The sequence below is a fragment of the Pan troglodytes genome, chromosome 6, assembly GCF_028858775.2.
Source record: "Pan troglodytes isolate AG18354 chromosome 6, NHGRI_mPanTro3-v2.0_pri, whole genome shotgun sequence".
In the NCBI taxonomy this organism is placed as follows: Eukaryota; Metazoa; Chordata; class Mammalia; order Primates; family Hominidae; genus Pan; species Pan troglodytes.
Window position 1 is genome coordinate 167,838,059 of NC_072404.2, and position 24,458 is coordinate 167,862,516.

Consider the following 24,458-nt stretch of genomic DNA (forward strand, 5'->3'; position numbering starts at 1 on the left):
AAGAAACTTTAAACTTAATACCACGAGAACGTCTTTGGAGGTCCTTGAGAGAGCCATTCCTTCCACGGTGTGCTCAGCGCCAGCTGGGCGGCCCACCTCGTGCTTCCCGTAGGCAGCAAGTATCTGGGGGTCACCTGCTGCTATGCTGAGGCCAGCTCTAAGGACACATATCAACACAAAGGTGTCCAAGAACATTCATCTTACCAGATACCCAGGAAACACTTCGCATCCCTCAGGCTGCCTGTCGGTGCAGGGTGGGAATCGTTAGCGACTTCTCTCGCAGCAGCAGCAGCAGCAGCAGCAGCAGCAGCAGCCTGGCGGCTTCAGTCCTCCCACCTGACTCTGCTTTTCCTTTCTTCCCCGGGACCTATCACTTTATAACCTACCATGTCATTTACTTATTATGGTTGCTTATTGTTTTCTGACTCCCAGCTAGAGTGTAATCTTGGCAGGGATCTGTGTGTTTCGCTACCTTGTGTATCCCAAGTGCCTAGACAATAAATCTGTGTTGATTGAGGGACTTAGAATACCCAGTCAACAAGGTACACTGTCCCTAGGCAAAGAGATGGTGTCAGTGGAGCTGATGACAGTGCTGTGGCCAGCTCCACACCAGATTAACAACCAGCAGGTTGACAGTGGCCACCCGGCTTGTGGCATGCTGGGACCCAAATGGGATCCAAAGAAGCCTCTACAGTCAGGTTTAGGGTGTAGACAGTGCTGCACTCGGTAGTTGAGCTCACAGCACGGGTCCGCTGGTCCAGTGTGGACCACAGTGAGGTGCCAGAGCAGGCCATAGGAGGCATCTGAGAGGAACAAGGCAAGACGAGGTGCTTTCTAGACACCTGTAGACATCATTTCAGATATGATAGCGATAGAATTGGATAGACCAAGGCTGAGATTAATAGCTGAGTTGCAGAGAAAGCAGACTTACCTGTCCGAATTCCAAGTGTAACCATGTCTAACATGAAAGACGATGGAATGTGAGGCTTGATGCATATCCACACTAGAGTTACGGTGGGGGCGGTTCTGATCCCAGGGTGTGTTTGCTGCATGGGCTTCCTGGTTATTTGTCTGAGGGCAGAGACACTGGGCAGTTGTTAATGCCTGGCAACATCTTTGTGTGTGTATGCAGGAGAAATACTGTTACATTTGCCCCGATATAGTCAAGGAATTTGCCAAGTATGATGTGGATCCCCGGAAGTGGATCAAACAGTACACGGGTATCAATGCGATCAACCAGAAGAAGTTTGTTATAGACGTTGGTTACGAAAGATTCCTGGGACCTGAAATATTCTTTCACCCGGAGGTGAGATGTTTCTTTTTTTGTGTGCCCAAGTGTGGGATGGAGCGATACTGCCACCCAGAGTGCAGAAAGAGCAGTTCCCAGCGAAGGGCCTGTGAGCAGGGTGGCCGGCATTCGGTCTCTCTGCATCCCCCGTGCAGTTTGTCTGCTTGACAGATTGTTCAGTTTGCCTCTCCGTAGAGCTGGTTATCTGCTTTAATAGTTAAGGATGGGTTATACCACAAATAGGAAGACTTTTAGGAGCAATAGATGACAATAGAATTAAAAGTAATCTCCAAGGGTTGTGGGTGGTCACATGCCAGCATTACAAGTAGCTACCCTCAAGGCCTGTGTGGAGGTTGCCTGTGCATAAGAGTGGGATAATATGTAACCTTTCTATCTTTGGTGATTGCCCTTCCTAACTTCTAATTTTAACCCTGCACAGTTGGTCCTGCTCTGTTCCCTGCTGCAAGTTAGGTAAAGCTTCTAAGGCCAGCATTTCTATTATTTAGATAATCTTAAGAATTAGAAATGTCATCATTTTAACTAGTAGTCATAAGGAATTATTAGTGCTTTTGCAGAAAGCAGTAATTAAGAGGCACATTTTAAGATTTACATATAATGCATTTTATTTATATTTTGGTATATATTCCTGGCTAATTCAGTTTATATTCAGTAGGTGGGTTACAAACTGCTGTTTGTTTTTAGATGTGTATATGACTATTTTGTACAGAGAAACAGCATAGAATGTGTTTCTCGCTAGTAATCTGAAGAATAAAATAATAACAATGATAATCTAGTGAATGCTCACTTTTAATAGTGTTGATTTGAAATGGACATAGAACAGTCAAATGTCCAGTGAACAGCTGGTGAGCAACTGAATATCCTCCTCCTTCCTCTGAGAGTGCACATTCAAGCTTACTTTGATTTTTAAAATATTTCAAATGAAATGTAATTGAGTTGAATTTGTTATACTTTAGCTTATTTAACTTATGGAATTGAATCTATGGCTGTTTATTCAATAACATGATTATCATGTGGATTGTTTCATGTTAAACAAACCCTTCTCATTAAACAAAACACTTCCCTGCATCTTCTAGACCAGGTTTAATTAATCTTTCATTGAACCTGTTTCTTTTTCCTTATATACTAATTTTCTCATAATACGAATATTGTCAAATGATATGTCAAAGTCATGTTTCTCACTGCGTGTCACATAGATCGTGCACATACTCTCCACTGCTCTTAGTAGACTGAATCACTGTGTATTCATGGGGTGGGGGTGGTCTGTCTGTGATGTTGTTGGTATTTTTTCTTCACTAAATCCATACATTTTACCTCATGAGGAGAAATGTGTCATCACCGCCCCACGCACACGTAGTCACATGGGATTCATTTGACATATCCTTCATTCCAATGTGAATTCTTTTAAGTTATAATAAATTGTGTATTTGTTAAAGTTACTTTAAAGAAGTGTGCATGTTGTTCTATTTGAGAGAAATGTGTAATGTTTCTTTTATATTGATACACAATTCAGTTTGCCAACCCAGACTTTATGGAGTCCATCTCAGATGTTGTTGATGAAGTAATACAGAACTGCCCCATCGATGTGCGGCGCCCGCTGTATAAGGTATGAGCTGCCTGGGTAAGGTACTTTGATTTCATTCCACAATTAAAGGCCCATAATTCTTAGAAGACGGTATTACTGTCTATTACTAGTAAATATCCCTGTTTCACCTTCTGTTTCATAGGATTTGTTAAAGACAATATAATTGTAAGAGAAAATGGAAATATGACTCAGTTAACTAGAATTTTTATTTTATTTTATTTTATTTTGGAGACGGACTCTTGCTCTGTCATCCGGGCTGGAGTGCAGTGGTGCGATCTCAGCTCATTATAACCTCCGCCTCCTGGGTTCAAACAATTCTCCTGCCTCAGCCTCCTGAGTAGCTGGGACTACAGGTGCATGCCACCACACCCAGCGAATTTTTTTTTTTGTATTTCAGTAGAGACGGTGTTTCACCATGTTGCCCAGGCTGGTCTCGAACTCCTGAGCTCAGGCAATCCACCCGCCTTGGCCTCCCAAAGTGCTGGGATTACAGACATGAGCCACCATGCCCGGCCAACTGGAAGTATTTCAGTATTGTAAATATATTTTATTATTATCTGACAAGATATATTTTAAGGTGGACAGTTTTAGCCACAAATATCGATGGAAAGTAAGAGCGGTGCCCTCCCCCATGCTTTCCGTGAATTCCATTGGTTTCGTTTCATGCATATTTGGGTTTGGTGCCAATGTGGTGTCATCACATAGAAGTTAGAGCCCAAAATGGGACAGTCAGATAGAATATGCTCATGTATTATTATGATTTTTTTCAAAATTCTTAGATTTCAGGGAATTTTGAAACCTGGAATGAGGAAAATCTAGTCTATATGATTATTGAGTAAAAAGAAATCCTACTGACAACCCGAGATGGTGAGCAGGAGGTGATGGGCAATTAGCCTTCCTGCACCTTTAATCAGTCTTTGCTTGAGTGAGTCGCGCCGTCAGCTCAGTGGCATGACTCACTCGCCTTACTCAGACTCAGGTGGCTGAATTGTACAGAGAAGAGAATCATGCTCAACTGACAGCACTCAGCATTGCATCACCTGTGCCGTGGAATACTATGTAGCTTTTTAAAAGAATGAGGTAAATCAATATAAATTCAGATGAAAAGATAGCTATAGTATATATGAAGTGAAAAAGGAACTTGTAAAATTTACATATATTTCATTTTATATAAAATATATAGTTTGCGTATTTTTTGAATTATGTATGCTAAACTCTTAAAGTAAATAAAATATCTTTGGGGTGGAATGATGGATAACTTTTACTTTCTCCATTTTGTGTTTTAAAGTTGTTTGAAATTTTACTGTTAAAATTTTTTTATAATTAAAATTTTTTTCTGTTTACATAACTTTTGTGGGTGTAAACAAATTATAGTTCAGTTTTTGCTGCATATTCTTAAACACTTGTCTAATACAAAGTACAAAGGGAACTAGAAAGAGACTGGAGTATGCAAATTAAGAAAGCTAGCGGGTCATGTCCTTCCCACTTCAATCCCGCCTGACATTAGCTGTGTCTCCTCATCAGTGAAAGCAGCAGCAGGGAACACTGTTCAATCTTAATCCCATCATAAAGCAGAGGAAACTGCCAGCAGTTACAGATTGCTCCTCACGGGGTGGGAATTTTCTTGTTTGACAGTTTAGCTCCCTGGACTTTATAGAAGTTTTGGAGCAGAGATGGTCTTGGAGACCATGTAGATGGAGCCCCTTATTTAGTAGATAATGACACTGAGCCCCAGAGTTGGGAAAAGGTGGCAAAAGGCGCCTGGGTTATGTGCTAGGTGAGATCATGTGGCTGCCAAGTGGCACGGTTGGCTTTTAAGCCCGTTTCCCGCATCTTTGAAAACTCATGCTTTTCCCACCGTATCACACTGAAAATTATGTAAAATGCAGAGGGAAGAGGATTCTTCTTTTTGTTGCCTGTGCTGGAGTGCAGTGGCGTGATCACAGCTCACTGCAGCCTCGACCTCTCGGGCTCAAGCGATCCTCCTGCTTCAGTCTCCCAAGTAGCTACAGGAACATGCCACCATAGCCAGCAAGATTCTTCTTCAAAGAGGGAAACCCTGTCCCTGACCACTTTGTCACTAGGATAATCATTTCTTCTCTGTGGCTTTCAGAAGGGTGTAGCTTGGCCCTGGCTGTCAAGTTTGTGCAGAATAAATCCTGTCTTCCCTCAGCCGTCTTGGTTTTTTTGAACAGGACCTCTCCAGTGTTATGAGTGCCTTGCAAGTGATAGAGAATTCACGTAGGATTGAGAGGTGGAAGGATTGAAGGTCCTGGGGCTGGCCATGCTTTCTCGTTTGTCACATAGCTGAACTCTATACCCGGTTGTGGGAAAGGAGAGACACAAAGGAGGTCACCTCCTTTGCCACCTAAGTTAGAGTAGACCAGAATATGTTACGATAAAAATTAATCCAAAATCTCAGTGTTTAGCAGCAAGGGTTTATTTCTTTGCACGTGGTTCACGTCTGGTGTGGTCGGCAGTAGGCTCCACCACCGTGTTGTGGCTGCCCTTCTGGAACACATCGCCTCAGGTCCCCGCTGCCGGGGAGGAGACAGCTGGTGCGCCATTCCACCCCTCCTCCACGGGCCGTCACGTGGGCCAGCCTCCACCGGGCACTGGAAGCGGGAGGGTGATAGAATGTTTGGTGGGCACCACTGCCTCTCCTGTAGCCACGAAGAAAGGGACTTCTTTCCAAAGTATGGGGCTTGATGACTAAGTTGAAGTTTAATATTGAGGCCTAAGAACGCCCGTTTCTGTGCGTTAGCCTGCCAGGTAACAGCTGCTGTAGTGTTTTTTTCCCCATGGTGATATGAGACCGGGAGTTGGCCAACTTTTTCTGTAAAGGGCCAGATGGTGAATCATTTTGGCTCTGCAGGCCGTATGGTCTGTGCTGCATTTATTCAGTTCTGCCAGAGCAGCCGAAGACCGTGTTGAACGACTAGGAGTGGCTGGGTTCCTATAAAGTTTTATTTACAAAAGTAGGAGAGAGCCTGTTGTAGACATGTGAGGAGTTACTTATGAAAGCCTCATTCTAATACTGTCCGGGTTGGCCTGTGACAATTATCTGCGGACCCTCCTCAGGCGGTGCATGTTGAGGCGTGGCCTTTGCTAGTTCCTCAGCAAGTCAGTGCTGCCTTTAGGAAAGACTGTGGAAAAGTCACTGCTGAGCTCTGCTCACAGCCCAGGGTAGAGTCACACACTACTCTAGGGCTCCTGCTGACTTGGTTTCTGGAAGCCGTCAGCCCTCCCAGATGGACTCTCGCTGTGTGGGATGGAGGAGGGTCCCTCCAGAAGCAGTGTCTGAGCAGTGAAGCTGCACTGACGAGGTTCGCTCCTGCTCGGTGCACTCCCTGCTACGCTCCCTTCTGTAACTCCTGCTCCTTAGTGCGGTGGAGAGCATGCCCCGAATCGTCTGTGTTAGCAAGTGCACAGATCAGTAGGTCTGTGGGTTTTTAAAAATAATTCTAAAACACTGTTCTGGTTAGAAGACATGCTGCAAATCCTTCTGCAGAGCACGCAGTCACCTTTCTCTGGACGGCCGCTCGTTCCTGTGTCTTAGGGGTGTGCCTTTCCTCTTGGTTCACTATGCAGTGCTTCCAAGCTGCTGGGCCACTCTTGCCGGGTAAGACGCCCTCTCTCCAGGAGTGATGGTGCCGATTCCTGACCTCGGCTACCTGTGTGCTTTCACTGGTTCCACAGCCTCATTTGGTCAGCTGTGCTAGCCACATAGACCAACAGAGTGGGTGCCCTGAAGATGCGCTTTTGGCTTCAGAAGAGGTCGTCTCTCTCCCTCTGCCACACCTGCGCCTTGAGGCGCTCGTCTGGGCCAGTGGGGCTTTTTTCTCCTAGCTTTATTGAAATATAATTTTTAATTTTTATGAGTACTTAATAGGTATATTTTTGAGGTATATTGACAAGTAAAAATTGTGTGTGTGTATATATATATATATATACACACACACATCAAGAGCAGGAAAATTGTGCATATTTAAGGTGCACAGTGTGATGATTTGATACAGGTATGTACATCGTGGAATGCTTACCACAATCAAGCTAATGAAGACATCCATCACCTCACACAGCTACCTTTTTCAATGTGTGCAGTGAGAATATGTAAGATTCCTTTCTCAGCAGATTTCCACTACACCGTACCCTCTTCCTAACTGTACTCACCGTGCTGGAATTAGGCCTTCAGAGCTTGCCCATCTTCTGACTGCAAGTTTGTTCCCTTTGACTAACATCTCCCCACTCCGCAGCACCTGGTAACTGCCATTCCACTCTCTGCTTCTGTGAGTTTGACTAAAAATTCAGAATCTTTAAACAAGCAAAACAGTTTTTTTAGATGAAAGTAGCCATCATCTGTCTGATTTTTATTTCCGTCTGACGTAGATGAGAAGGGTATTTACACATCTGCTTCATCTGTTCCGCCTCCAGGGAATGACAGAGGTGGGGCCTGCGGGGAAGCCTCCGTGTGAGAGCAGGTGAAAATCAGCCTGGGCCCACCGTGGGCTTCATCCAGGAGCTGTAAAATGGACCGGAGTCTGGGTCCCACCCTGGGAGATTCTGATGTAATTGGGCTTGGGCTGGGTGGAGCCTGGACACCTGGATCGTAAAAGCTTCCCAGGTGACTCTAATGTGCTTCTAACTTGAGAACCGCCATCAGCGCCAGCCCACTCTTGGATCAGCCAGTGTTTAGTAACTTGCACGCTTTACTTGAGGGGGAAGCCAATTTGAATTGCTTTGTAATGTAATGGATGTCTTTCTACTTCTCAGTTCTATTCAGGAGGTACTTGAGTACCTACTAGGTACAAGACACTGTTGTTAAATTAGGGGATTTAAGTATGTACGAGATGATTCGGTTCTTGACTTCAAGAGCTTATAAAAAAGCTAAAAATACGGAAATAACTAATGGGAACCACTACAAGCTAAATGTCATTAAAGTGAATCATGCAAATTATGGTAATTGAGAGAAGGGGCAGATTGCATTTAATTAGAGGGGATCAAGAAAGGCTTTGAGAAGCTGCCATCTGAGCTGAGTCTGAGAGCTTGGCCTGCAGAGCTGGGGGTGGGTGGACAGGCCAGGTGGAGGGAAGATAATGAGCGCAGATAGAAGGAGAGTGGGCAGATGCCTGCGGTGCCTGTTTTGACCACAGCCTACGGTGGTGGGGAAGGTAGTGGGAAACAAACCTAGGAGGGAGGGTGGGGCCAGCAATAAAATATCTTTAGCCTGCTCCAGCAGTCTGGGTCCAGCAGTGGGTTGGGAGTTGTTAAAAACTCTTCATGAAGTTTGTGAAGCAGATGTAAATACATCCTGCTATAGCAAAGGGATTGATTTTTCTGTAACAAATTGCTTGAATTGAATATATATAATTATGTGAATGCATTTTAAACTAGAGAAGCATGTTGCAGGGTAAATGAGTTATAGATATAAAATAAATAAATACTTACTATTGAGAGACAGAGCCTTGCTCTGTCGCCCACGCTGAAGTGCAGTGGTGTGATCACAGCTCACTGCAGTCACCCACGCTGAAGTGCAGTGGTGTGATCACAGCTCACTGCAGTCACCCACGCTGAAGTGCAGTGGTGTGATCACAGCTCACTGCAGTCACCCACGCTGAAGTGCAGTGGTGTGATCACAGCTCACTGCAGTCACCCACGCTGAAGTGCAGTGGTGTGATCACAGCTCACTGCAGTCACCCACGCTGAAGTGCAGTGGTGTGATCACAGCTCACTGCAGTCGCCCACGCTGAAGTGCAGTGGTGTGATCACAGCTCACTGCAGCCTCGACCTCCTGGGCTCAAGCAGTCCTCCCACCTCAGCCCCTCGAGTAGCTGGAACTACAGGTGTGGGCGACCACTTGCAGCTAATTAAAAATTTTTTTTTGTAGAGTTGAGGTCTTGCTCTGTTGCCCAGGCTGGTCTTAAACGCCTGGCCTCAAGTGATCATCCTGCCTCAGCCCCAAAGCACTGGGATTATAGGCGTGAACCACTGCGCCGGCTCTATTTTTAATTTTTAATGTTTAAGAGTATGTTTAAATACCTTTAATATTTGAAGAGAGAAAATCAGAAAAAAATACATATCATTGGTTTTTTCGTCTTTTCAAATAGGTCTTTTATTCAGATGAAGTCCTGGTTGAAGTGTAATATGTGAACAGATAAAAAGGTAGCTGCTCTGGTTTGGTCAGGCTAGTGGGCAGAGAAGGTTCCAGAGCTCTGCTCTTTTAGCCCCAGTTCCACACTAATATCCCTCATAACTTCTGTTTGATGCTTCCTGTTGATAAATCCCCAAATGGCATGATTTTGTCTTAGTGGGAAGGGAAGGCTGATGTTAACAACTGGAAACTGGACATTGACTTGCCCAGCTCACAAGAACATTAAGACACCTGTTGCCGTGGGAGGCCGGTGGAGATGTGGATGGCGGAGCTCTGCCACTGTGGCAACATCGAGTAATGTCAGTGAGCACCTGCAGAGCGCCAGGTCCCACCGCGGGCGCTGAGCAGCCAGGGCATGTCAGGGCTGTGCTGGGAGAGCCGCAAGAGCCCAGGGTGGGCCTCCGTGTGGACAGGAGTGTGAGGATCCGGGTCCGTGCTCTCCAGTGGTGCTCGGTGGTGATGGCAGTGTCTGTTTCTGTGCTGCCCAGGGTGGCCACTGAGCCCCTGAAATGTGACTGGTGCAGCTGAGGAACAGCCTTTTAAACTTTAACTATTGTGAGTTAAAATTGCCATATGTGGCTGACGGCCGTCCTACAGGACGACTCAGATCAACTCAGGTCGGAGGGAAGGCTGGTGTGACCTGGTCAGTGCAGGGAATGCAGCATGGGAGGGGAAGGGTTTTCCAGCAGCAGGATCTGTGTGCAGCACTAGGGTGAAGGAGAGTAGCGCGATCCTGTGGGTCTGGAGGGAATTTAGCCTCCCTGGACCTCATGTTTGAACGTGGGAATGGGGAGTGTGAAGCCTGGGATGTGCTTGGGGCCAGATTACACAGGGCTTATGGGGAAGGCACAGGGGCCAACATTACCAACTGGGGCTCTGAGGAAAGACAGGCCTATCCACCTGGAGGGGCCTCGCATGGAGTTAGATTTTATCCTGAGGGCGTTGATGATTTTCTGCAGGAGTGTAATGTGACCCAACTTAAGTTCTAGAAAAGTGCTTGGGCTGCACCAGGGGATGTGGATTGGAGATGGAGTCTGGATTTAGGAAGGCCACTGTAGAACCACGCGGAGGCAGGACAGTGCCCGTATTGGGAAGTGGCTGTAGGTGGCTCATGGAGGAAGCCGGGAGAGGAGAGAGGCTCCAGAGCATAGGTGAGAGCTTGACAAGTGGGAGGAAAAGGTTCAGGGTTCTTGCTGCTTATCTGGGAGGGTGGGGGGTCATTTACTGACAGGAGATACAGGAGCGGGGCACCCTTCTGAGGCAGCGGAAGACTAGGTCTAGTTTGGTGGAGATGTTGAGTTGCATTTATAGGTTGGAGGCTTTGCAGGTCTGGGCCAGACATAGAGATTTGAGGACCAAAGGTGTGCTCACAGAAACAAAAGGTCTGCAAATGGATGTCACCAAGGGAGAGTAGCAGGTGAGGACAAGACGGCCTTAGCCTGAACCAGCAGAAAGGTCAGGCTTTTAAGGATGAGCAGAGAAAGAAGGGCAGAGAGATTGTTAGTCAGGGCTCTTTAGAAACAGAACCAATAGCGGGTATCTCACGATCTCTTTTTCTTTTAAGAGATGGGATCTTGCTGTGTTGACCAAGCTGGTCTCGAACTCCTGGGCTCGAGCCTCCCAAAGTGCTGGAATTACAGATATGAGCCACCACACCTGGCCACTATCTCTATCTCTACATTATCTATAAAATGTAAGGAATTGGCTTGCTTTCAGGCTGGCAAGTCCAAAATTTGTAGGAAGGCTGGCAGGCTGGAAACTCAGGCAGAATTCCTTCTCGGGGAAATGAATTCCTTCTCGAGGAAATCTCAGTTTTTGTTCTTGAGACCTTCAGCTGACTGGATGAGGCCCAACCACATTATAGAGGGTCATCTTTCCTTAATGTTGACCACATCCACAAAACACCCTCATAGCAACACCTCGGTTAGTGTCTGGTTAAATCACTGGGTGCTGTGCCCTGGCCAAGTTGACACACAAAATTAACTGTCACGGAAGTCAAGAAGGAGTCGCCTGAGAAGAGAAAGAAAACTCTAGAAGCCAGGGGGCCCTGTTAAGTGGCACTGAGAGGTCACACAGGATGAGGGTCAAGAGGTAGCCCTTGGGTTCACCACACAGGGGTGAGCAGCCTTGTGAGAGAAGCTGGGCAGAGGCCAAATCACAGCAGTTGCAGGCGGAAGAGGAGGTGGTTAGAGGAAAGAAGACGTGTGGGTAATCCTTGTAAGAAATTTGCCATTAATTGTTATGTCCCTTCCCATCAGGCGGCCGTTGAGGGCTGGACCTGGAGATTGGCTTGGATTTCTCCTAGGACACCGTTGGGTATCATAACAGCCCGTATTTTAGACATAGATTTGTTCAGACTTCGCTGGGATTGCAATCTCTGGGTTCAGTTCAGCAGTAAAAAGCTCCAGTTCCTAAGGAAGTAAAACTTTTCAAGAACACAATATAGAAAGAGCAGGGGCTTCTAATAGGGCTGTCCTCTTAACCTGTGGTGGTCTTTGGCATGTAAATAGCAGGGAGAGGGGAAGGCTTGTCTGTGAGCGGTTCTTTACCTTGCACCTGCAGTTACAGAGGATGGCTGATAGGTGGCACTGTGTGTCTGTTAAATGGAGTTAAGAAGAGAGCCTCTTAGTATTACAGGAATGAAAATTTTTGTTATTTTTAATACCGCATTTGATATTAAGCACTTGCTGTTAATATAGATTTTATTTCCAATCTTTCTGACATAAATTTCAGGAGATGAATGGGTTATGTGTGGCGTTTATAATGGTATGTGCTGTGACATTCTTTTACCAGCATAAAGACAGGGCCTTTCCATCTGCAGAGGTGGTTTAAAATGGAGATTTTTATTTGGCATCATGAAATATACATTTATCCGGCAAGGTAAGGTTGCGGGCTATTGAGAAATTCAGTCGATATAGTGAACTGAGTAAATAGACGGTGGCTGACCCCGGGTGGGAAGCAAGGTGTGCCGTGAGACGGGGTTGAAGGGCGGAGGGTGGTCAGAGGTTCACCGAGGAGAACTTAGACTCTACAGATGAGCAGAGTGCATGATTTCCAATCTAAAATTCATGTTCAATTTAGAACATTTGAGATGTAAAAAACACTTTTACAAAGGAGAAGTTACTCCTTTGTAGTCGCTGTTTTTGTTTTTTTTTTTTGAGACAGAGTTTTCGCTCTTGTCACCCAGCCTGGAGTGCAGTGGTGTAATCTCCAGTGACTGCAACCTCTGCCTCCTGGATTCAAGCAATTCTCCAGCCTCAGCCTCCGAAGTAGCTGGGATTACAGGTGCCCGCCACCACGCCTGGCTGATTTTTGTATTTTTAGTAGAGACGGGGTTTTGCCATGTTGGCCAGGCTGGTCTCAAACTCCTGACCTCAGGTGATCTGCCTGCCTCGGCCTCCCGAAGTGCTGGGATTACAAGTGTGAGCCACCGCGCCCGGTTGTCGCTGTTTATGTTATTACTTCATCTTTCCCTTTTATTTTCATGAACTGTAAATAGGTGGATAGATATGTCCTGTTGTATTTATGTTTCATATGCTATGTATTAACAGCATTATGTTGTGAGCCCTTTCTTAAGCGACTGAAATTCTTTAAAAACATGATTTGTAATGAGGCCTGATGCTCCATGCTGTGTCTGTTTCGATACCAACTCTTTTTTCTGTATTTAGGTTTTTGACATTCTTCTAGCTTAGGTCAAGATTTATTGCATTACCAGGACATGTATGCTTTTCTGGCATAATCTGGCATACACAGGAGTCTGTAACTAATGGTGCTTTTTGAGTCAAATGATTGTGATTTGAGAATCTGCTGGCTTGAGTGAAGCAGATACTTTCTGGCTAAAATGCTGACCTGGCTTAGCCAGTTTTTGAATGCGTTTGGATTTCCAGGTGCAGTTCTGAGTGGGCCGTGGGAGGGAATGACTGTGGGCTGGTGTCCGGAAAGTGTCCAGAAGACTGCTGACCGCCAGAACGTCATCCAGGAGATCTGCTGATTTCTCACACTGTATCAAAAGTGATAAGCGATCACTTTGTTTTCTGAATTAAGTGTTTTTTTAAGAATCGATCATATTGGATTTTGGCTTTTGTGGGAAGCGTTTTGAGCAGTATTATTTTTAGTTTGTCGTGGTTAAGAGTATAGGCGTCAGGGCCAAGCCGCGTGGGTCTCCACGTGGGCTGAGCCGCTTCCTAGCATCGTGACTGCACTCATTCCCTAGCCCCTGCGTCCTCAGGTGCAGGATGGGCCAGGCGTAAGCGTCTCATGGAATTATTAGGTCACCCTTACACAGGCTGAAGTGTAGTGCTTGATATGTGATAGATATTACTACAGGCATAACTTGGAGATTTTGTGGGTTCAGTTTCGGACCATCCCAGTGAAGTGAATGGTGCAATGAAGTGAGCCACACACATTTTTTGGTTTCCTGGTGCACATGAAGGCTATGTTTGCACTATATTATGGTTTAAGTGTATAATAGCATTATGTCTAAAAAACCAGTGTACATACCTTCATTTAAAAAATAAGTTATTGCTAAAATATGCTGATACAGAGACACGAAGTGAGCGTGTGCTTTTGGGAAAATGGCGCTGACAGACCTGCTTGGTGCCGTTTCCTCAAACCTTCAGTTGGTAACAAACACATTATGGGCGAAGTGCAATAAATGCCGTCTTCTAGTGAGGCGTCCTGACCACCCTGCTCTAGACTGCACCTCGCGCTTTTTCCCACGTCATTTTGCCCAGCTTTGCTTTATTTTTTTCTCCATAACATTCATCTCCTAATTTGCTATATATTTTAGTTATTTATACTTAATAGTTCTGTCTCCCTACCCGAAACACATCTCAAGAGGGCGACCATTTTGATATGTCAGATTCATTGCTGACCCGTGGTGCTTAGAACACTCCTGGCCCATGCGAGGTGCTCAGTGAATGCTGCTGACCTGGTGAACGAGATGCACGGCAGGCTATGGGGCCTGGGGGCTTTGCGCTCTCACAGAGGAGTCAGGGAAGGAGGGGTTGCCAGGCTGGTGAGGTGGTGAGCAAGGGCTTTCCAGGCACTAGAGACATCCCTCAGAGATGCTCAAGAGTCTGCAAGACCACAGAGATGTGGAGGCCGGAGGGCGGGGGTACAGGTTGGGGTGAGACCTGAGGGGCCTTTGTCTGCTGTCTGGGGGGTTTGACTTTAGATTTGAAGACCAACTCTATAATCTTACTGAAAGAAGTATTTCAAAAGATAGGCTCAGTAAATATTTGTTAAACTGCGAAAGTAAACAAACCTTGAGTTCAGAATCTGATTTTAGGAAGTCATCATGTTAAGCTGAGTGCAGGGGCTCACACCTCTGTAATCCCATCACTTCGGGAGGCCAAGGCAGAATTGCTCGAGCCCAGGAGTTTGAGACCAGCCTGGGCAACACAGGGAGACCCCATCTATCAAAAAAATTAGCCAGCTGTGGTGGAACGCACCTGTGGTCCCAGCTACTTGGGAGGCTGAGGTGGGAGGATCCCTTGAGCCCAGAAGGTCGAGGCTGCAGTGAGCTGTGATTGCACCACTGCGCTCCAGCCTTAGCGACAAAGGGACACCCTATTTAAAAAAAAAAAAAGGTTGGTTTGTGCTCTATAAGCAGTGAAATAAAGCAGTGATGTATGCTATTTCTGTCATTACTTTGAAAACAGTATTAGATGAATAGGGCATTTTAAAATGTTTTGTCTGGGCTAGATTTGCTGATGAGAGCTTTCTTTCAGACTGTTGTGTGGGATAATCTGCTGCTTTTCTGTAAGTAAAGTGATTTTATTTTAAAATGTTAAAATGTTATTATTTATGACATCTTTTCTTTATTTCTTAGAAAAATGTTTACTTACTCTTCCTTGTGGAAATTGATTAAGAATGCAGGCCGGCCTTCATGGCTCATGTGTGTAATCCCAGCACTTTAGGGGGCTGAGGAAGGAGGATTGTTTAAGACCAGGAGCTGGAAACCAGCCTGGTTGACATAGCAAGACCCCATCTCTACAAAAGAAAAATTAAAAAAATTAGCTGGATGTGGTGGCATGCACCTGTAGTCTTGGCTACTTGGGAGACTGAGGCAGCAGGATTGCTTGAGCCTGGGAGGTGGAGGCTACAGGGAGTTAGGATTGCACCACTGCAGTCCCGCCTGGGTGACAGAGTGAGAACTTGTCTCAAAAAAAAAAAAAAAAAAAACCAAAAAAAACAAAAAAAAGAGACACTATTAGGCTAAATGTGTATATTTCTGAGGTACAGAATTATTAGAGTAAGCACTGTTGCTTTACTTTGAGATGAGATGGAAAGAATACATTTATTGGTAATTTCACATGTTTCTCTTTTTTTCTGCTTTTTCCTCACTCTGAAGGTGAAACAAGCACAGTGATAAGAAACCAAAGCAAGTGACGCCTGTAAGCCACATTTAAGCCATCAGAGTAGTTCTGGATAGTCACTTGAGTTGAAAAATAATAAGCTCAGACAACGTTTTAATCCTCATAAAAGACTAGTTAGAAAACCAGTTTTACTTTGATGCAAGCAAGCTAGCTAAAGTTAGAGAAGGGGTACTAAGAAAATAAGTGGGGACAGTCTGTTCTCTCCTGATCCCGCCCCTCAGCTGCTCGGGGGACGTCTCCTTGTGTTTAATCTCCCATCAAGACCCCTGCTGAATACATTTTAGGAATGAGAGGCAGACTCTCAACCATGTCATTTTCTCAGAGAATATTGGATTGTGTGTTGGTAATAACAGTACCTGTCACACTGAGAAATGGTTTGTCGTCAGCAAGGCTGAGAGGCTTCGGACCGACTTTGTTGTGGTTTGCTCTCTCATTTATTTCTTATGTTTTCAAGCAGCAGGAAAGGGATGCTGACAGTGTGAGGGGCTGTGAAGCCTGCGAAGTTGGGTCTAGGGCTTTTTCCTTTTCCTTGTATAAAGTAACTTTTAGAATGGAAATAACCCTTCCATTAAAGTTTTTCCATTTCATCTGGGCGAGGGGGGAGGTATGCTTTTGTAGTTGAGTGTTAAGACGAGAAAGGTTTTCCTTGGTTTCAGTTACTGTAACACTTAATTTTTGATTTTCTGTTTGTCATGTGCAACATGGTCGTTGGTGGTTAAGAATGGGTTCATTTCTTTTCCTCCAAAGGGACTAAGGGTCTAGAACCAGAAATACCATTTGACCCAGCAATCCCATTACTGGGTATATACCCAAAGGACTATAAATCATTCTGCTATAAAGACACATGCACACATATGTTTATTGCAGCACTGTTCATAATAGCAAAGACTTGGAACCAACCCAAATGCCTATCACTGATAGACTGGATAAACAAAATGTGGCACATATACACCATGGAATACTATGAAGCCATAAAAAAGGATGAGTTCATGTCCTTTGCAGGGACATGGATGAAGCTGGAAACCATCATTCTCAGCAAACTATCACAGGAACAGAAAACCAAACACTGCATGTTCTCACTCGTAAGTGGGAGTTGAACAATGAGAAGACATGGACACAGGGAGGAGAACAGCACACATCCGGGCCTGTTGGCGGGCCTGTTAGGGGAGGGACAGCATTAGGAGAGATGTAGATGACGGGTTGATGGGTGCAGCAAACCACCGTGGCACGTGTATACCTGTGTAACAAACCTGCACGTTCTGCACATGTACCCCAGAACTTAAAGTATAATGATAATTTAAAAAGTAGTCATGCTTCCTCCATTTCCCACTGTGTCAGACGTAGAGGTTTTTACAGCCACTGACCACTTTTTGCTCTATTAGGAGATGGCAAGTCATTTGACATTGATTGGCCCTCAAGGGCAGGGTTCCACCTCACTGCTTCAGAGTCTTTCTGTTTGTCCCGGGGAGACATGCTGTGTTGATGGTGTTGTGTTCTGCTGTGGAGGGGAGTCCACATTATAAGAGGGTTGTTGTTGGATTTTGAAGTATATCCAGAGGAGCGTCCCCAGAACAGCAAGACTTCCTGAAAAGATGGCCTGTGAGAAATGGTTGAGGGAAGTAGCATTGTTTGACCTGTGACCTGGCAGGAGCATGAGGCTGTCTTGGGACATGTGATGGGCAGCTAGACGGTGAGCAGTGCCAAGGAAAGAGAGAAACCAGGGCCAGGTGGGTAGCAGATTTCAGCTCAGCACAGGGAGAGCTACTTTACAAATTGGTCTATACAAGGTGGGGTCCGAATTCTGTGTCACAGGAAGGGAGGCAGTGTGGACTGGTGGTTAGAGTGCTGTGCTGAGCACATGGGCTGCAGGGCGGGGGGTGGCGCCCATGTGTGTTGAGTGCGTGGATCCTGCATGGTGGTGAGCATGAGGTCTGCAGGTGTGGATGCCACGTGACCGAGAGCTTCTAGACTGCCCGGTGTGTGTTCTGCCCTGCCTACTGCTTGTTCAGTTGTGTGACTTTGGCATGTTACTTGATCTCACTGTGCCTCAGCGTCCTTCTCGGCAGAATGGGGATGGGAATAGTACCTGCTTTATCCCATTATTGGCGAGGTGAAAGGAGTTGGTGTGTGGAATTGCCTTCAGCTGTGTCAGGCAGCGCGTAAGCACTGTGATTGTATTCCATGAAATGACTTCAAGTGGTATTCTGGAATCGCGCTCCACATCCAGGCCAGGGCAGCAGATTCCTCACCCGCTGCGGCCTCTAGCCGATTGACTTTTCTATTTTTAAAGTTCCCAGGGATTTTGCCTGGTTTCCTTTGCTTTTTTGCCCTGAGCAGCCGCTGCCTTTTGGGACTCCTGCACATCTCGGATTAGCTGCAGAGTGGTACACCACTTCCCCAGTGGCCCTCTTTGCTGGTGTACAGGCACCTTTGGTTTTACTGCTCAGCGCTAACTAGGGCAGGGTTTCTTAGCCTTGGTGCTGTTGACATTTCCATTGTAGGATGTTTAGCAGCATCTCTGGCCTCTACCCACAAAGTGCCAGTAGCACCTTCCCACCCCCACCCAGTCCTGACAATCAAAATCATCTCCAGATGTTGCTTAATGTCCCCTGGAGGCACAATTGTCCCTGATTGAGAACCCGCGCACTAGGGAGAAACATTAGGAGGTTACCAGAGTTCAAGGACTTAATCAGAAATTGTCAGTTATTGTTTCTGGTTCTTGAGTTACTTGCTGGAGTCTTTTTTCCCTTACTGACCCCCTTTATTCCAGAGGGTAGAGCAAATGAAATGCTCCTCGTTCATTCCACGATGCCTGTGGAGGGCCCCTGCTTACCGAGCGCTGTGTGTAGTGGCGGCTTCAGGGAGGAGTGGACAGACGGGGTGTAGACCTGGCCCTGCTCCAGCCTCTGCATGGCCCAGGGCGGAGAGGGCCAAACAAGAGAACCCACTGTGCTTGTCGCCGTCCTGCCTTCCCTGGGCCGGTGCTGACGTCATTACCCTCTAACTTCCCCTCAGACCTGCGAGTGGCTTGGTGATGTCTTCACAGATGAGGGCGTGGGAGCCCACGGGTGCGGGGGTTTGCTGCTTGCTTCAGGCCCCAGCACCAGACAGTGGGGGGAGTGTGAGGCCTTTGGGCATCCCCACCTGGCTCCAGGGAGCAGGCTGGGGTCAGATTGTGAAGGGCTCCGAACGCCCTGTCAGGAAAACCGGGTTTCTACTGCTTTGTCTTCTTAAACGCTTGTCTTCTGCTGGGCTGTGCTCCGGCAGTTCCATAGAGCCTGTCACTTAACACTTGTATGTTCCTTTTAGACTGTATTCCACCCTCCACTCTCGCTCTGGCAGGTCCCCCTTGTCCCCTGAAACTTCTGCTGTCAGCGGTGGGGTGAGGGGAAAGAGTTGCAGCCGGGAGTCGGCCCCATGGGTGGTGCAGGACGGCTTAGGGCCGGGCGGTTCAGGGGCTGCTGAAGTACGAGCCAGCTCCCTCGACCTTGTCCTTGGGAGGCGCCGTCCGGGACAGCTCTGCTCTGGCCGGCCTCCCCCAGGACGTGCCCACACAGGGATCTTTCTAACCGCAGGCTGTAGTTCTTCTGTGGATAGAGATAAAGTTCAGTTCAGTAATTCTAGGCTGAAGCTCAACATGCTGAAAATGAGAGTACTTTGCAGCATTAATGTAGAAACAGTATCTGGGCAGAGCTGGTGGAAGACATGTAGGACGGCAGCCTGCCTGGTGACGCGTGTGCAAGAGACCTCACCAACTCTGCGTTCTTACAGATCCGGAACCTGCTGTGTGTGCCACATCCGTGTAGACAGTGGACGTGGGGATGTATCTGCTGGTAGTTGTGTTCCGAAGCTCAGGCAGGAGCAAAACACGAGTTTTAAACCTGTTATTTGGCCTGGGGCACAGAAGCTCTCGCTTTCTCCCAGAGTTCTCTGTAAAGTGTGTCTGTGTGAAAGAGGACATTTGCCAGTGGGGAGGAGTTGGGCTGGAGGTTGGGGACAACAGGAGTGTATTCAGAGGGCGGAAGGAACAGGGTGGACAGTTAACTTTGGGGAGGACTGAGTAGAGATCAAGGGTTGTTCCTTCTTAAATAGTAAAGGGTTTGTTGAGTTTACTGGTTCACATGAGAATTTCTGAACACAAAGCAAGGTATGGAACTAGGGTGGGAGCTGGAGTTTGCTTTTAGGAAAGGCCTGGAAGTATAGTGCATATTGTTTTCCTGTTGTCCATAGCAACTATGGGGGATTAAATGTTAAAAATGTTAAAATAAAATTGGGCGACTTGGCTCAATCTTATGTCCTCACACAGTTACAGAAGACTGAGAAATGAAGAGTTAGAGACTGTACACATTGGCCAAATGTACACCCCCTTTAGGGCATCTTTTCTCATTTAAGTCCCCGATGCCACCTTTTCAGCAAGGCCATTCCTGCCCTCTCAACTCAGAGTGGCCCCTTGCCATCACTTTATCTTCTGTTGCTCTGTTTAAAAGGTTCAACTTTGAGATATAATTTATATAGAGTCAAATGAACCATTTTAAATGTACGGTTTGAAAAGATGTGACAAGTTTACATACTTAACGTGATAATCACCACAGTTAAGGTACAGAAGGGAACCATCGCTGGCAGAAGTTCCTCAGCCCCTGCTCCAGGAAGGCACCCATCTGCTTCCTGTCACTGTAGATGGGATTTGACTTCCCTAAGTTTCATATACAGGAGTCCCTTCTTATCCATGGGGCATGCGTCCCAAGACCCCCAGTGGATGGTTGAAACTGTAGATGGTACCACACCCTCTGTATACGATCTTTTTTTCCTGTACATACATACTTTTGATAAAGTTTATAAATTAGGCACAGTTAGAGACTAGCAGCAATAACTGATAATAATATGGATCAGTTATAACAGTGTGTTATACTGAGTGACTCAGGGCAGGTGGCGTATACGGTGTGGACATGCTGGACAAAGAGAAGAGACTCGTGCCCTAAGCGGGACAGAGTGGGACAGCTCGAGATTTCATCATGCTTCTCAGAATGGTGTGCAGTTTAAAACCTACGAAGTGTTTATTTCTGGAATTTTCCATTTAATCTTTTCAGACTGTGGCTGACCACGGGTAACTGACACCGTGGAGCGTGAGCTGCAGATAATGGGGGGCTGCTGGAAATGGAGTGCTCCGCGTGTTCTCTGTTTCCGGCTTCCTTCACTCGGTGCTTTTGAGGTGCGCATGTCATTTGACTCTTCTTTCTGCTGGGAGCGCCTCAGCGAGCGACTGTGCCACAAGTCAGCCGTCCCCTGCTGGTGGACATTTGAGTTGTTTCCAGTCTTAGCTATTACAAAAAACCCTGCTATGAACATTGGAAATGTTCTCAGTGTCTGCTGGATATGTTTTATTCTCCTTGGGAAGTACCCAGGAGTGCGGTTGCTTTGTTGTATGGTTAAGTTTTTCCAAAGTACTTACAGCATCTACCCTCCCACCAACAGTGTACAAGAGTTGCAGTTGTTCGTCTTAACCCAGACTTGGTGTGTGGTGGATTTAAGCTGTATGATCCTGATGACAAATATTGTTGACTGTCTTTTCCTGTACTTAGCGGTCATTTGTATATTTTCTTCTGTGAAATGTCCGTTTGAATCTTTTGCCCATTTTTAATTGATTTGTTTATTAAGTGACAACTCAATAGTAAGAGTTCTTCAGATATCCTGGATACAAATTCTTTGTCAGATTTATGTGTTGCAGATTTTTTTTCTAGTCTGTGGCTTGTCTTTTCATTTTCTTAGTGGTGGTTTTTGAAGAACAGAAATGTATGGAAGCCCATTTATCAACTTTTTTCTTTTATGGTTCATGCTTTTTTATGTGCTAGCTAAGAAATTTTTGCCTACCACAAAATTACGAAGTTTTTAAAAAATGGTTTTTAAAAGAAATTTTGTACTTTTAGCCCTTACATTTAACTCAGTGATAAATTTTGAGTTAATTTGTGTATATGAAATGAGAAAGTAAATAAATGTTCATCCTCTCACTCCATGGATATCAATTATTCCCACATCATTTGTTGAAGAAGACTGTTATTTCCCTATTGAAGTATCTTGATGACTTTGTCTAAAATCATTTGACCACATATGCATAGCACTGTTTGTATGGTTATGTGAATAAAAGAAATGAATTTATATAATGCCTTTGAAGGAAACTCAAGATCATGTAATACTTCTCAAGTATTATAATGAACATTTATTTTCATACCCTACTGAATAATTTTTTAATTAAAAAACCTATTACAGAGACATGACAAGTAATTGCACAGTCTTACCCTGCACTGGACTCTGGACTGGAGAGAAAAAAAATGCCTTAAAGAATATTAATAAATCAAGTAGCAAAATGGGAATAGGAACAGCAGATTAAAGTTTTGTATTAATGTTAAGTTTATGAAGTTGGCAGTTGTACTGTGTTAACGTAAAAGAATGTTCTCAGTTTTAGTAAATACACACTATTTAGTAGTAAAGGGCCATGATGTATATAAGTTACTCTCAGATGCTCCCCGCTCCTAGATGTGTGTGCGTGTGGGAGGGGACAGAATAAATGCATGCAAACGATAAATAAAAACACTCTACCAGAAATGTTAACAGTAGGTAAATCTGAATAAAGAGTGTATCACTTTTGCTGAGCTTGAAATTCTTTCTAAATTAAAACATTATTTATTTTTATGTTTTTGAGATGGAGTTGCCCAGGGTGGAGTGTAATGGTGCCATCTCGGCTCACTGCAACCTCCGCCTCCCAGGTTCAAGCGATTCTCCTGCCTCAGCCTCCTGAGTAGCTGGGATTACAGGTGTGTGCCACCATGCCCAGCTAATTTGTGTATTTTTAGTAGAGATGGGGTTTCACCATGTTGGCCAGGCTGGTCTCTAACTCCTGACCTCAGGTGATCTGTCTGCCTCGGCCTCCCAAAGTGCTGAGATTACAGGCATGAGCCATCACGCCAGACCTAAAAAACTTTTTTTTAAATAAAATGTTTTTTTAAAAAAATCTATTACATTAATTTGTTGGCTTAATATTTGCCTTTTACATAAAAGTGGAATTTAAATGTATTAAAATAGCCATAATAGTGATTTAAAAAAATCTAGGTTGTTAGGCTTACGTTTATTTGAAATAGAAATTTATCTGAAAACTAAATGGCCATTCTAGATGTAATGGTCATTTACCATTTCAAGAAAAAAAGTTTTATGATGATGTCTTCTGTTACAAATTCTTTCTTATTGTCTGAAATCCAGCTCTCAGTTTGGCTGGGTAAACTGGCCTTTTTGAAGTTTTCTGAGGATAAATTTTATCTCTCACTATCTTTTTGGTGACCTAGTTTGATTACAGTGGTAAAAATTATTACAGAGCCTTATGCACAAGAGCCCATGTATGTCTTAAGAAGGTGGAGTTACTGTTCAGTTCGGGTATCACTCCAAGGATTTAATGTGAGTCTGATTGTATTTGTTAAGTCCTCTTTTGTATTTGATCTATTTTCTACCACAGCAAAGTCAACAGAAAAAGCCTGTAATGCTACCAGATACAGATTATCTACTTCTAGGCCAGAAGTAAATCTGAGAGGATTTAGAGGAAATTAGTACAACCGGTGAGCTCTCATACTGTGGTTGACCTGGTTGGTGAGACCATCTTGTCCACTTGCCATGGCCAAGTGGGGTCCGTTGCTGTCTTATCCACCACCTGCAACTGTGAGTGTCTTAATTGACTCGGTTTAGGGACTTTTGTTTTCTTCAACTTGTCTTTGCTTTGAAGTTTTAATATACATTTATATACAGTATATGCTGGGTAATATAATATACGTTATAACCTGGACTCAGAGCACCCCTCAGTTAGTGTTTTCATTTTTTGCCCTTTTTCTGTCTCTCCTGTTCCACATTCTTCTCATTTGCTGCGTACTTTCTGAGCTCATGATGTTCCTTTCTGAGTTTTCTAACTTCTCCAGAAGCATCTTGATGGCACAGGCCATCCCGAATCTTGCCAGTATTCATGCAGTGTTGTCTTCAGGTTTTATTTGTTGCCTAGTTTTAAAGTTCACTGTCTGTGGCCACGCTGATGGTGCCCATGCAGAGTGCTGACCGCAAGGAGCTCTATTCCGTGCTGAGCTGGACACTTGGAGCTCACATGACGTTTCACGGTGAGGAAGCAGGGATTCTGAATCGCAAAGGAGCAGTGCGAATGAGGGCGGTTTGGCCCCCGCCTGTTGCTGGGTTGTGACCTCCCTTCACAGAATCTCTTGAGATGGATGCCACTCCTGAAGTGACTTGGCTCTGTTTTAGGGGCCTACTCGTGGGGTAGTGTGTGCAGCTCTCCCGGCGCCCAGGAAAAGTGGAGTACAGGGACGCCTGAGGGATGATCTGCCATCGGCCAGGGCCCTGCCTGCCTTAGCCCCCGCTGACAGCTCAGCATAGTCGTAGCTTCCACCTGCAGCTGTCTTCCGGAGCATTTTCTTAAGTGAAAATAAAGATTCAGCCATGAAATGATTTTTGTTTTATTTATTTTTAGCGTAGGAAACAAATAGAATTGCTTTTTAGAAGAAAAATCTGAAATGAATGCATTTAAAACATTCAAATGATTGTTATAAAGATGCAGATCCTCAGAATGACAAAGTATGTGTTTTAAAGTTCCCTGTTTACATTTCTGAACTTTTAGGAATCTCTAGGTTGGGGAGGTTGAGACATCTTCAAGCATCCCAGTGAGCCCCAGCACCCAGGCTGCAGTCTGCAGTGAGCTCTAGTGCCTGGGCTGCAGTCTGCAGTGAGCCCCAGCGCCCGGGCTGTAGTCTGTAGTGAGCCCTAGCGCCCGGGCTGCAGTCTGCAGTGAGCCCTAGCGCCCGGGCTGTAGTCTGCAGTGAGCCCCAGCGCCTGGGCTGCAGTCTGCAGTGAGCCCCAGCGCCCGGGCTGCAGTCTGCAGTGAGCCCCAGCGCCCGGGCTGCAGTCTGCAGTGAGCTCTAGTACCCGGGCTGCAGTCTGCAGTGAGCTCTAGTGCCTGGGCTGCAGTCTGTAGTGAGCCCCAGCACCCGGGCT

At 45.5% G+C, this 24,458-nt stretch overlaps 1 protein-coding gene and 1 long non-coding RNA gene across 11 annotated transcripts in view; both read left to right on the forward strand.

The window, feature by feature from the left end:
- ACTR3B (actin related protein 3B) overlaps positions 1-24,458 on the forward strand; it is a 991,923-nt gene that overhangs the window by 62,371 nt on the left and 905,094 nt on the right. For 8 of the 10 annotated variants that reach the window (XM_001144350.7, XM_063815852.1, XM_054655390.2 and 5 more), the window contains 2 exons: positions 1,133-1,306; positions 2,820-2,912. In XM_001144350.7, the coding sequence (XP_001144350.3) occupies positions 1,133-1,306; positions 2,820-2,912 (267 nt within the window). Of the gene's footprint in view, positions 1-1,132; positions 1,307-2,819; positions 2,913-3,864; positions 4,236-21,686; positions 21,740-24,458 lie in introns of those variants that run through there. The other 2 variants (XM_054655392.2, XM_054655391.2) reach the window with 2 other exon arrangements.
- Positions 23,458-23,912, forward strand: LOC134810595 (uncharacterized). The gene is made up of 2 exons (XR_010159071.1): positions 23,458-23,569; positions 23,712-23,912. It is a non-coding gene; the product is annotated as an uncharacterized LOC134810595 (long non-coding RNA).